This window comes from Delphinus delphis, chromosome 5, assembly GCF_949987515.2.
Source record: "Delphinus delphis chromosome 5, mDelDel1.2, whole genome shotgun sequence".
In the NCBI taxonomy this organism is placed as follows: Eukaryota; Metazoa; Chordata; class Mammalia; order Artiodactyla; family Delphinidae; genus Delphinus; species Delphinus delphis.
The window spans coordinates 124,978,069-124,992,155 of NC_082687.1; the positions used below are offsets into that span (position 1 = coordinate 124,978,069).

At 37.9% G+C, this 14,087-nt stretch overlaps 1 protein-coding gene across 1 annotated transcript in view; it reads left to right on the top strand.

The window, feature by feature from the left end:
- Nucleotides 1-14,087, top strand: part of INTU (inturned planar cell polarity protein) — a 70,663-nt gene that overhangs the window by 13,583 nt on the left and 42,993 nt on the right. Inside the window, exon 3 of the mRNA XM_060012961.1 lies at nt 9,311-9,396. Within this exon, the coding sequence (XP_059868944.1) occupies nt 9,311-9,396 (86 nt within the window). The remainder of the gene's footprint in view (nt 1-9,310; nt 9,397-14,087) is intronic.

Genomic DNA, 14,087 nt, shown 5'->3' on the forward strand with positions numbered 1-14,087 from the left:
GTGCAAAGCGTGTATTCCACATGGTTGCAACAAGATCTCCACATTCTCTTCTTACAGCGTGATGTTGATACTCCTCCCATGGAGAGTTGTGGTATGTGTGTGTGTCTCTGTGCCCCACTGCCCTGGCCTTGAATCTGGGTGGGTCTGTGACCACAGCTTAATTGGTACTGTACACACAGACTTAAGGAGTGGGCTTATAAAAGGGGATGCACCTTCTGCCTGTCCCCATTCTGTGAGGAAGGCCAGGCCACTTGAAGAGGCCCTGAGTCGTAGCATTCTGGCTGATAGCCCCAGCTGAGGCCCCAGCCACGCTCAGGAACAGCCATCAGACGTGAGTGAAGAAGCCGTCCGGGTAACCCCTGCCCCAACCATCTGGCTGCAGCTACACAAGGAACCCTGAGTGATAACCTCAGCGGAGCCCCATCAACCCCTGAACCGGGAGAGACAATAAATGGTGGTGGTTGTTTCTTTCTTTTTTTTTTTTTTAATTGAGATATAATTGACATATTACATTACATTAGTTTCAGGCATACAACATAATGATTTTATATTTGTTTATCCTCTGAAATGATCACTACAGTAAGTCTAGTTAACATCCATCTCCACTCATAGTTGCAAAGGATGGTTGTCGTTTGAAGCTACTGAGTTTTTTGGGTGATTGCTTATGCAGTAATAGGTAACTGGAACAGGAGCTAATGCATACTTACATTCTCTCAGGTCCTCACCTTCCTTTTTTGTCAAGTTACAGAATTGGACCAAAATATCTCTAAGGTTTGTTCTGTTAGTTCTGTCAAAGGAGACCAGAATTCCTGCTTATGAAATCCTGCCTGGTTGTTGCCCACCACCATAACTGTATGATCCCACATGCTGGGAAACCTCGGGTGCACATTCTCCTTATACTCACCTGGGGCTTCTGCTTGGAATGCCTATTTGGACCGAGTTATAGACAGATCTCTAAAATTCTTTTTACCCTTTTCTCTTGAAACCTAACAGAGTGGTGGTTATGACCAGTGAGCCTCCTATTCCATATTTCCTTTCCCCTGATACTCCAGTCTGCTGAACCTTCTAGGAATGGCAGTTACCTCTGGCCGTGATCTTTGCACCATCTGTATGGGAGGAAAGAGAATGAACCAGAGAGAGGAAGACTACCAGGGTGGTCCTACTGTTTATCATTAAAGTAATTTAAAGATACACAAGATGCTAGTTGTCTACCTTTTAACAGTGAATGAGGTAACATGGATGCGTTCACTTTGTGATAATTCATTGTATTGTACTATAATTTATGCACTTTCCTGCATGTGTATTAAATAGCAATAAAAAGTTAGAAAAATGAGGCTCATGAGTTCAATTTTGTAATAGAAAAGATTATGATTTACTAATAAGTAGAAAGGAAATTTGTCAGAATAAAATGATTATTTCATCTTTGATGCATAGCAAAATGGTTGGCTCATAATAAGCCCTCAAAAACACTTACTGAATGAATGAATAAACCGTGTAAAAAAAGAATACATGCAGGGAAAACAATTAGAAGTTAATATCAATACAGCAAAATGCTAATAGTGTTGGATTAGGGTGGGGGCAATTATGGATAATTGTTATCTCTACTTTTCTAAGTTTTTAATTTTATGATTATGTTCCATATTTTTTAATTATATAATTTTGGGACTAAAGAATGGATGATTTTTTTTCAGCATTAATTTTTTAAAAATTCTCTGAGCAGTCACAGGTGTTAAGCTTATAAATAATGAATATTATCTTATGCCCCTTAGAGCAGAGATATAAATCGCTGTTAGGAAAGAGACTTCGTCCTTGAATACTTCATCGAGCAGATGCTCTTGTTTATCAAGATCAGAAATCCTATTCCAAGTTGGGTATGTGTTCATACCCATTTGCAAGAATGGATGATTTTCATGTCATGGTGGGTTTGCTAATCGCACAAGGTGCTTCTGTGGTGGTAATTTCTCACTTGCTTCTTTCATAGCGACATTTCACACTGCAGTCACCCCACAGGCAGGAAGATCATGAACGCTTTGTCCTGGTCAATGCAGTTTGCTCGGGGTGACTTCCCCTGTTGTCTGGCTGGAGGGTGACCCATTGTTGACTAAAGTCCCTTGACCAGCACAGTGAGACGGGTGACTCTTCTTTCCTTTTATGACAGCAGAACTCTGTTCTATTCTCATTCTTCTTTGCTGGATTCTTGGGGGTCTTGCTACCTTTTTTGGTGCCATTTTTGCTGTTCCTGCTGCCAAGGGCTTGCATGTTTATTTTTTATATTTCTATTTTTGCATTTCTGTTAAAGTTTGACAGTTGATAGCTCCTGGACTACCTGTAGCCAGCCTCTGACTCAGTCCAGAACAAATAGAAGTTACCCTTTTATCTACATCCTAGAAACTGCATATCATCTCAGTGATTTATTTTTGTCTTCAAGATTACCCTTTTTTTGGTCATTTTAAACTAGATGTTTTTTTGAGGATTGGGAAGGATAGGGTTAGAGAAATTACACATTGATATTCTTTTTTAAAATTAATTAATTATTTTGGCTGCGCTGGGTCTTAGTTGCGGCATGCGGGATCTAGTTGCGGCATGCGGGATCTAGTTGCGGCATGCAGGATCTTTGTTGCGCCATGCGAACTCTTAGTTGCAGCATGCATGTGACATCTAGTTCCCCAACCAGGGATCGATTTCAGACCCCCTCCTGCATTGGGAGCATGGAGTTGTACCCACTGAACCACCAGGGAAGTCCCCACATTAATATTCTAGACACACATACCCCTGGAAACTTTTTCTGATGAAGAATAAACAAAGTTTCTATTTCAAGCTCTTTTTGTGTCAACTTCTAATGTTCTCACCTGTGATCACTAAAGAGATTTGTATAATACTTGTGCTAAGTTTCTCTTTTAAATTTTTAAAAATTTTGGAAGTATTTTTGGATTTACTTTAAAAAAATCATTTTAATTGAGGTATGACCCATAATATGCACAAATCTTAAATGTATACTCAGTAAATTTTGACATATGTTTGTCCCTGTGTAACTACCACCCAGGTCAAGATATAGAATGTTTTTGGTACCCAGAAGGCTCCATGGTACATCCTCCTAGTCAGTACCCCCTCCCAAAGGTAATCTTTTAAAAGTCAGAACTTTTCTATCAACAGAGTTGATTTTGCCTCTTCTTGAAGTTCATGTATATGAAAGTATATGGTGTGTATTCTCTTGTTTATCCATGTTCTCACTACGTAGTATTCCATTGTATGAATACATACTATTTATTTTTACATTCCACTGTTGATGGACATTTTGGTTATTTCCAATTAAAATATCTGAAGTGCTCTTTTGAAAAGACAGATTTGGTTTTTATGAACACATAACGTATGGTTTTATTCGCTAATGTTTTGCAGACTATTACTTGGTATACATTTTTATTTTGTCCTCTAATAGGTGTAACATTTTGATATTCTTAATGAAAATAACTCTACTTGTTTGTCTCTCCTCTCGCACGTCATTTTTTCCCCATACTTCTCCCCATGGTACTTGAACCACTAGTAAAGGAAAGACACTGAAGCAGTGTGTTCACTGGAAAGACAGAATTTTAGAGTTTTTAGGCCTTTGTTGAGAGCGTCTGGTTGTTACTTCCCCCTACGAATGAGCACCAAAGGAATCGCATGACTTACCCGAGAGCAGACAGCCAGTCAGTGATACAGCTGAGACCCATGGGTTGTGAATTCCATTCACAGAGCTCACTTGAATGGGTGAGCCAGGTTGCTCACTTGAATGGGTGGGGAAAGTGCCAAAAGATTTCTCTTTGAAACAAAAATGAAAAGAAATGATTTAATCCTTTCAAAATGTAATTGGGAAATAAGTGTTAAACTACCACAATGTACTGTTTAACCCAGTTAATTCATTCTGAGACATTTGTCCTAAAGAAGTAATCTAAAACACATCTGCAAACCGCAGCCAGCAGATCAAATCAGGCCCACCCCCCATTTTTGTACAGTCAGCAAACCAAGAATGGTTTTAACCTTTTTCAATGGTTTTTAAAAAAAAATCAAAAGAGTGATATTTTATGACATATGAAAATTATATGAAATTCAGATATCAGTGTTCATAAGTAAAATGTTATCGGAACATAGCCACATTCATTTGTTTATTGCTGCTTTGAAGCTACAATATCAGAGTTGAGGAGTTGCGACAAAGGCCATATGGCCTGCAGAGCCTAAAATATTTACTGATCTGACCCTTTACAGAAAAAGTTTGCTGACCCTAGATGTAAAAACAGGAAAAGCTATGTGCACGAAAACATTTATTTGAGCATTCTTTAATAATAATAAAAAGCATGAAAATGTCAAACCAAGGGTCTGATTATTTAAATTATAATTTAATAAATTTGTATGTTATTTGACTATTAAAATTGTAATTCTAAAAACTGTATACCAGCATAAAAATTCTTATTACTTGAGAAGTTTAAAAGGAAAAAAATCCTTGATGCCTCATTTGTGTGAACAAATGTAAAGACTAAAAATAATTTGCAGAAACAATCATGACTATAATGCCATCAATAATTTATAGCTATCAATAATTTTTACAACATTTCTGCAATATTATTTTCTATTTTAATGAGAAATAAAAACCTGGCACTAGTTTCTTATCCATCATCTTCAGAGAATGTGATGTTTTACTTAATATTCTGAATGGTAGTTACAGTAGATGAGCTATCCTTATTCAAGGAATTCTAAAATGGTAGGTTGGGAGGGACCTTAATTTTCTCTGGTTTAGTGCTTACATGTTATAGTTGAGGGATTGATATTGAAGTTAAAAAAATACAATAATTTTTATTCTCTCAAAACTTAAGAATTTGTCAGTAAATGCATTAACTTGAATGTATAAAATGGCAGTATGTAACTATGTTTCAAAAACCATATACTTTCCCCTCTGAAGTCAAATTCAGCTTAATTTAAATTATTTATTTATGTATATTTATTTATTTTTTTTGGCTGTGTTGGTTCTTCGTTGCTGTGCGCGGGCTTTCTCTAGTTGCTGCGCGCAGACTTTCTCTAGTTGCCGCGAGCGGGGCCTACTCTTTGTTGCGGCGCGCGGGCTTCTCATTGCAGTGGCTTCTCTTGTTGCGGAGCACAGGCTCTAGGCGCACGGGCTTCAGTAGTTGTGGCATGCAGGCTTCAGTAGTTGTGCCTCGTGGGCTCTAGAGCGCAGGCTCAGTAGTTGTGGCACACGGACTTAGTCGCTCCGTGGCATGTGGGATCTTCCCGGACCAGAGCTCAAACCTGTGTCCACTGCATTGGCAGGCGGATTCTTAATCACTGCGCCACCAGGGAAGTCCCTAAATGATCAATTTAAATGCACAATCTGATCCCACCCCACTGTCTCATACCTATTTCCTAGTCCTCTTGTATGTAAATACCAGATTCTAACAAGACTGATTTATTCTTTTTCCAATGACTGCCAAGTGTACCTTGTATATCCTTCTATTCTTTAGCATTCATGGTCCCTGACTCTCACTTGGTGCTTAGCCAAAGTTGCTTTGTTCTGTTAAGTGGGTATATTAATTTTCTATTGCTGCTGTGACAAAGTACCACAGACTTAGTGATTTAAAGCAGCACAAATTTATCATCTTGCAGTTCTGGAGGTCAGAAGTCTAAAATGCATCTTCCTGCACTAAAATCAATGTATCCACAAAGCTGCATTCCTTCTGGAGGCTGCAGGGGAGAACCCCTTTCCTTGGCCAGCTGCTGGAGGCCACCTGCATTCCTTGCCTTGTGGTCCCTTCATCTTCAAAGCCAACAGCATAGTATCTCCATGTCTCTCTTTCTCTGACTCTGTGGTTTTCCTGCCTCCTTCCTATAAAGGCCCAGTAATTACATTGGGCTCTTTTGGATAATCTCCCAATCTCAAGATCCTTAACTTAATTACATCTGAAAAGTCTCTTTAGCTATGTAAAGTAACATATTCACGGATTTCAGAGATTAGGGTGTGGACATTTTTGGAGGACAGTTATTCTGCCTACCACGGTGTGTGTGAGTTTTAATTTTTTTCTCTTTTCAGTAGTAATAATATATGCTTATGGTAGACCATTTAGAAAATGTAATTAAACAAAACAAAGAAAAAGCCCAATCACCCAAAGGGATTTACTTAAGCATTTTGATAAACTGATCTCCCCCTTTATGTTTTATTTGATTCTTGAATGAAATCTCTTGATAAACTTGATAAATTTTCCCTCTTACTTCTACCCATCAATAATTCTCAGACTATTTCTTATTTAACAATTCAAATCAATTCATGCAGTTCATTTCCTTTCAGCCTTTGAAATGGGACCCTGCATACTAATGACTCCCATGCACTTGTTGAGAAAGAACTTTCCTGGAGTGCAGGCTGCCCACTGCAGTGATGTGATGTCCAGGAAGCCTGCCATCTCTGAGTCACCTCACAGAGGGGCTCAGAAAAATGTGAGGAAAGCAAGCATCTGGAAAATGAGAAGTGGATGTACCATTTCTTTTATAGAAAGAGACAATTTTCTACTAAACATTTAGAAATATTGTGTATATACTACACTTGTTCTAAAATTTATTTTCATATCTTTTGTGATGATACATGTCTCCTATTTTTAGAGGTTTGTTGGACATGATGCTTTTAGATGATACTTCCTACAACACTCAACTACAGAACTGTATTCATTAGGGTTTGGAGGGGAAAAAAAACAAAGAGTCATTTGGGACATTATCCAATGGAGTTTTAGTTTAAAGGAGCAAGGTTTAAATCTTTTCACCATTTAGGTGTCCTGAGGATGAATAATCTATAGACAGTAGAACTCATGGTTGGTACGGTCCAGAAGGGATTTTGTTTTATCAATACATCAGTACTTCTATATTGTGTTCACCTCCCTCCCTCCCAATCTCTCTCTCTCTCTCTCTTTCCCTCCCTCCCTTTTTTTAAAAAATGTTTATTTATTTATCTATTTATTTGGTTGCACCACGTCTTAGTTGCAGCAGGTGGGCTCCTTAGTTGTAGCATATGAGCTCTTAGTTGCAGCATGCATGTGGGATCTAGTTTCCTGACCAGGGATTGAACCCCGGCCCCCTGCATTGGGAGCGCGGAGTCTTAACCACTGTGCCACCAGGGAAGTCCCCTTCCTTCCTTTTTAAACTCACGATAGCTATAAATAATTTGATATAGTAAACTTGTTTAATATCTTATTTAAAAATAATTAGGGGAGTATGTTGCTTTTTCATTTTTCCAAGTTGAATTGAAGTTGGAAGCTTATTTTAGTTCGCAAGTTCTTACTCTTTTCTTCCAGTTTGATTGAGATATAATTGACATACAGCACTAAATTTAAGGCATACAGCGTAATGATTTGACTTACATACATCATGAAATGGTGACCACAGTAAGTTTAGTGAACCTCCATCATCTCATATAGATACAAAATTAGAGAAATAGAAAAAAATTTTTTTTCCTTGTGATGAGAACTCAAGATTTACTCTCTTAACACCTTTGTTATATAACAGACAACAGTGTTAATTATATTGATCATGTTGTACATTACATTCCTAGTACTTACTTATCTTATAACTGGAAGTTTGTACCTTTTGACCACCTTCATCCAATTCCCCTCTTCTCTCCTCCCCCGCCTCTGGTAACCACAAATCCAATTTCTTTTCTGTGAGTTTGTTTGTTTATTTTGGAAGTATAATTGACCTACCACCCTATGTTAGCTCCTGTTACACAACATAGTGATTCGATATTTCTATACATTTCAAAATTCTTTTAAGAAAAGTTACCACATTGCTCAAAGTGCTGCAACAGCGGACCATCATATAAGGCTTGGTGCCCAAACCTGAGGAACTCTCAACTGAATAGCATCTCTTGAGCATTTGAACCTAGTGTAGGTCATTGCAAGCTTTCAGAGGGCTGGCCTAAGAAACTCATGCTCACTCTGCACTTAGCCCCTTTCTATGATACACATCAGGGAGAGCAAGGAATGAAGGGAATGGGGGTGGTGAGGAATAGCAGTAGCTAAAGTAATGGCAGTTTCACCTGTTCCCCAACCCTCATTCCCACAGGGCATCATGAAAAGGGCCAGGTGACCCCTACACACATAGTGGGTTGCATTAAAGGACAGGAACTTGGAGCTTAGGGAACATAAATCTTTTATAAAGAACAATTATTAACAATAAGATATTGTTAATATATCTTATACAGTACTTTTTTTTTTTTTTTTGCTGTTATTATACTGTACGTTTGCTCTGGAGGGAGACACTATCTCATCCAAAGCTGTTCGCTATACAGACAATCTTGAAAAGATAATCCAGAACACAGACTTTCAGTGCCTTGGCTTTTAAGATATACGAAAATATGAGAGACCAATGGAGAATTGTCTACCAACACTATTTTGTCTATATATATATCAATATATATTTATTATCTGTCTTCCCCAAAGAGTATTAAGCTCCATGTGAGTAGAGTTTTTTGTCTGTTTTGTTCAATTCTCTATCTGCAGTGCCTAGAACAGTGCCTGGCATACAGCAGATGTTCAATAAGTATTTGTTGGATAAACTAATGAATGGATGAGTATGAATTATTTAATCAATTTCCTAATGATGGGAATGAGGAGAAAAAAATAACCTTGGTATGTGTATTTCTATTAATATACTGACTGGTGTTTAGATATTACCTTTATGTTGTGAAAGTAAATTTCCATTTTAACACTGATCTTTATTAAAGCCACCTGATTTGATAATATACCCATTTAAAGAAAAGCCATGGAAAAGGAGATTTTTTACCAAAACATGCTATAGATTTTATTGCGGTTGGGGGCTTTTGAAACAAAGACGTGTGTAGGCACATATCAGTAATAACAGTGAATGCACAGCATATTGAGTTATGATATACCACATGGATTTAATTAAAATGTCAGCTGCATTTTTTTTACTGTGAGTCTAAGTGGTTAGATTCAATTTTGTTAATTGCAATATTTGGCTACAAATTTTCCATTTGTCCCTTGGGTTTATGTAATTCTCCCAATTGTATCAAAAATGAGAATATTCATCTCTTTGAATATTCATAGGTTGTATTAAGTTATGGTGCAATGTTGGGCTGTGTTATAGTTTAAGAAAGAGTGGGGTGGGAGATTAGTTCTGCCACTAATGAGCTTTATAACCTTGAACAAGTCCCTGAATGTCTGTACCACATTTTCCATTGTACTTTGAAGATCAGAATAGATGCTTTATAATGTTCCAATTCTAGATCTTTTTCCATTTTGGATACTCACACAACTGTCTTTTATTGTGATTCTGTTTTCAGGTGATGTCCTTGTTGCCGTGAATGATGTAGATGTGACCTCTGAGAACATAGAGAGAGTTCTATCTTGCATTCCTGGACCTATGCAGGTGTGGACATTCTTTTTCTGTGTTTTATGATGAATTACATGAAATAAGTGTTTGTGCTATCTTTTTATGAAATTCTGAAAATAGTCATGTATAATGGGCGAATTATACTTAACATGCTAGGATATTTCTAAACTTTTAGCTCTTAGAGATTGTTCCAAAAAGAGAGAAATATCTACAAGAACAATAATAACATACATAATGACCAACTTGCCATTATAAGTACCATACCTGCTGATGAAAATCCAATTCCTAGAAAAGCCATTTAAAATAGTCATGGAATTTTCTATGTTCTGACTTAGTAAAATCATAATTGCTATAAAGTTTTTTATTGTGGTTTTGTTTATTTTAAAAGCTATACTATTTTCTTGATTTTTTTTCTTTTTTGTTATCTAGTTTAGCCTTACTCCTGAGCTTTTAGCTTAATGAATTATTTTTCATTCCTTGTAGGTAAAAACAAATCTCTTTCATAATAAGTTATTTTGATTCTCTAAGCATTGACATTTTGTATTACAGATGACATTTTTATGTCATTAGATGTATTTTTTCTTTTTTAGTTTTGTTTTTTAAATTTAATTTAATTTTATTTTTTACACAGCAGTTTCTTATTAGTCATCAGTTTTATACTCATCAGTGTATACATGTCAATCCCAATCTCCCAATTCATCACACCACCCCCACCACCCCCTGCCGCTTTCCCCCCTCAGTTTCCATACGTTTGTTCTCTACATCTGTGTCTCAACTTCTGCCCTGCAAACCGGTTCATCTGTACCATTTTTCTAGGTTTCACGTACATGCGTTAGTATACGATATTTGTTTTTCTCTTTCTGACTTACTTCACTCTGTATGACAGTCTCTAGATCCATCCTCGATTAGATGTATTTTTAAAATGCTATACCTCCTGTTTAAGAATGTTCTGCTCTTGTTATCATCAGGAATTGGCTTTCTCTCTTTCGAGGGGTAGGGACGGTGATATGTTTTAGACAGGTTAGAGACTCCATCAGGCAGTGAGAGGATGAAGCAAGTTTCAGATTGATCAGGATGAAGAACAGAATGCCTGATAAATCAGAATCATATCTGCATCTGATTTGAGATTCTGAGATAATACGACCCATTATGAAATTTCTTGTTTTCTAAGAAAAAAGACTCCTGTTATGTTTACTTCCTTCTCTTAACACACACACACACACACACACACACACACACACACACACACACACAGATGCTCTGCAAATTTAGCTATCTTCAGAAATGCAAAATGAAAGTGCTAGAATAACTATGGTAGCCAGTGACTAGCAATGTCTAGGAGTGGATAGAGAGATGGGGATGGAGGTGGGGTGCTGTGTGAAATAATAGCAATCAGGCGGACATAGTGCTTCAGTAGGGTGTGCTGGTATCCCCTTTAGTTGCTAGATGAGGGGAGGAACAGGGGTGGGCCAAGGTACTAGGGCACCTTAAGGGGTCCAGACAGCAGCTGCTTGCCAGTCAGTAATGAAGAATCACAGTATTTTAATGACTGAAACAGTGTCACCCAAGTAAACTGGCTGCGTATCAGCCCCAAGTGAGGGCTCCTCCTTTCTTGCCTATGTCAGTGGCAGGTGTCCTGTCAGTACTACCAAAGTTCAACCACATCTGTTCTGTCTTCAAAAAAAGAATTATGTTTCCAGTGGAGTCACATTATACTTATATTTAATTAGCATTTTTAAATTCAGCTATGCACCCTTGGCAGAAAAAGAAGAAAAAGAAATAATGATTTAAATATTTTTGGACCAATTTCATCCACCACTTCCATGTCCTCATTAAGCGTGAAATAGCAGTGTATCTGCTGTCTGCCTGGTTTGCCTTACAACTGCATTAAATGTGGTTCTGTGCTTAAACATATACACACACACACACACACACACACACAAATATATGTATTTGTATATATATTTATGTTTATTTTATATATTTTTTTAACAACATGGCTCTTAAGTGCCAATTCTTACATCTTGTGCAGAAATGAGGAAACAGCAATTTGTTTTAAAGACAGAAGAAAAACTGTTGTGAGTTGGAATTAGCCTATTGAGAGAGTATGTTGTACTCCAGCACGGCCTTGCCTTCCTACTGCAATTTCAAGGGGATTTTGACTATATACAACCTGAGAATTGGGAAGGGAACTAGTGTTTGTATGTGCCATCAAGTGTGTCAGTGCTTTGCTAATAGCATTCCCTTTGATAATTTCATTTGTTCCCCATAACAGTCTGTAAGAATCTGATCATTTGTATTCCTGTTTTATACATGAGAAAAAAAAATCTGAGAGAGAGTTAATGATTTGTCCAAGGGTGCAGAATTAATAACTCAGAGCTAGAACTGAAACTGACTCCAGAGCGTGATACTCCCATTTCACACACAACCTGGGTGGATCTTTGTGTCTGCATCCCCTTGTTCTTGTTGGGCCAGAACTAACTGCAGTGGACTTGTCTCAGAAAAAGCTGTTCTACCTGGTTTGTGTCTATGGCATTTGAAACCCTTATGCAAGCAATAAGGGGAGAGGAATGCTGGTTTATAAAGAACACCTTAGCAGACTTAACATTTAAATTTGGAAATAGCCAACAGTAACATTTTAAACTTAGAGTATAAAAATAGCCTGAAAGCCTTCTTGTCATCCAACAGAAGATGCCCTGGAGGAGAGTATAATGTGGTAGAAAGGTCACTGAGGAGAAGGAGGGCAGATCTCTATTTTAAACCTCGCTCTGAGCAAGTTTCCAAACTCTTCTGGGTTTCAGTTTCCTCATTTATAATCAGAGGGGATTTGAGAGAATAAATCTCTGAGCCCCATTCCAACTCTACAGTTCTGTGTTTGAATTTTAAATAAGTTCTGTTATAAATAGTTTCAGAACACCAGGATGAAATCCAGAGGCAAAGCCTATATACTACATGAGGCACAAAGAGCCCAAATCATTTCTTTTGAAGCCAGGTTTTAAGATTCTGCAAAACAATTATCTTAGATTCTTCAAAAATGTTAATGTCATGAAAGAAAAAAAGGCTGGACAACTGTTTTAGACTAAGACAGACTGAACTAACATACAACCAAATGCAGTGACTAATCCTTTATTGATCCTGTAGTGCAGTTAGGAACAGCTGTATTGGGATATTTGGGGAAATTTGAATACAGCCTTTACTAGAGAATAGTATTGTGTTTAATATTAAAATTCTTAAGTATCATAATTGTATTTGGTTTTGTATCCTTAGGAGACATGGACTAAAGTACTTAGCAATGAAGCATTAAAATAGCTGCAAATAATTCTCAGGTAGTTCAGGCAAAAATTTTTTTTAAATAGAGAGAGAGGGTGAGGATGGAAGGAGAGGGGAGTCACACAAGCGAGAAGAGTGGGAGGAAGCAAATGTGGCAAAATGTTAAAAATTGCTGAAACTGCGTGAGAAATATATGCATAATCGTACACTTCTTGCAACTTTCCGTAGGTTTAACATTTTTTGAATAAAAAGTTGTGGGTTTAAAAAAAAATGTTTTAAAAATTCAAAATGACAAGAACAAAGGTGCAAGTACTTTTCTAATTACTGACTTTTGTGACCTTGGCCTGTTGTCACAGCTCTGTTCACTCATTTATTCAACAAGCACATAATGATGCAGTTATGCCATCCCCTCCCCTGGCTTGATCAGGAAACTTGGGTCCAAACATTGCAGTTGACCAGGATTGATTGCATTAAGCCCTGGGCCATCACCGTGTTTCCTGGAACTTTGGAGGAAGCCAACTCCTTTTCTGGGAGATCAGCCTGCAGAACATTCATCTTAGACTCTCAGCTTTCAAGTACTTCTTAGGCCTAAGAGAGAGGAGAAAAGGCTTCTTAAAGGAGATGAAACTTGAGTAGGATATTTTAACTTTTATTATTTCTTTGTTCCACAAAAAGTGGTGCTCATATATATTGTGGAAAGATTAGGAAATAGGCAAATTTTTTAAAAAAGTATTTGTAAGTGTTTTTTTAATTCTCAGAACCCAGAAGTCACCAGCTATGTCAGTGTTTTAAAGAAGAAGACTGATGTGACCAGATTTGCATTTAGGAATGTATCCCTCTGGGTGGGAGTGGAGGTTGGGAAACCAGGTGGTCAGCTTTCCAGTAGTTCAGAAGAGAAAGGGTGAAGGCCTGACCAAAGGCCTTGGCTGTGGATGTGGAGGAAAAGGAGTAGATTAGATTTCAAGTATGTGGGAAGTAAAGAGGACAGTACTTCCTGCAGGAGAGAGCGGAGTCCAAGATGCCTTCCAAGTTTTGTCTTGAGTAATCTTGTGAGATCACCCGAAAGAGGAGGATGGAAGAGAGAGAATTTGCTGAGCCACGTAGACTCAATTCCTTCAGAGTTTTGACTAAGGAATATTCAGAGCATCTGCCAGAAAGGAGAAAAGATCAGACACATGGAGAGCAACGAAGAAGTTGTGAGAGAGAGTGCAGACCATGGGGCCGAAGTGAGAGTGTGGTCTGGCTCTGGAGCTGCTTCAGATTCTGACAGCCTCCCCAGGTCCCATGTGTGAAGAGGATGGCATGGTAGCTAATGGAGAAAAAGGGTCGGTTGGTTGGTTTGGCAGAGGCTGAAGAGACATTGCTTGTCATGTGGGGTGGGTTGGAGGTGGGAGTAGAGAGAGGATATAATTAAAGCAACAAGATTTTGGAAGTGGTGAGTTATAGAGAGCATATCC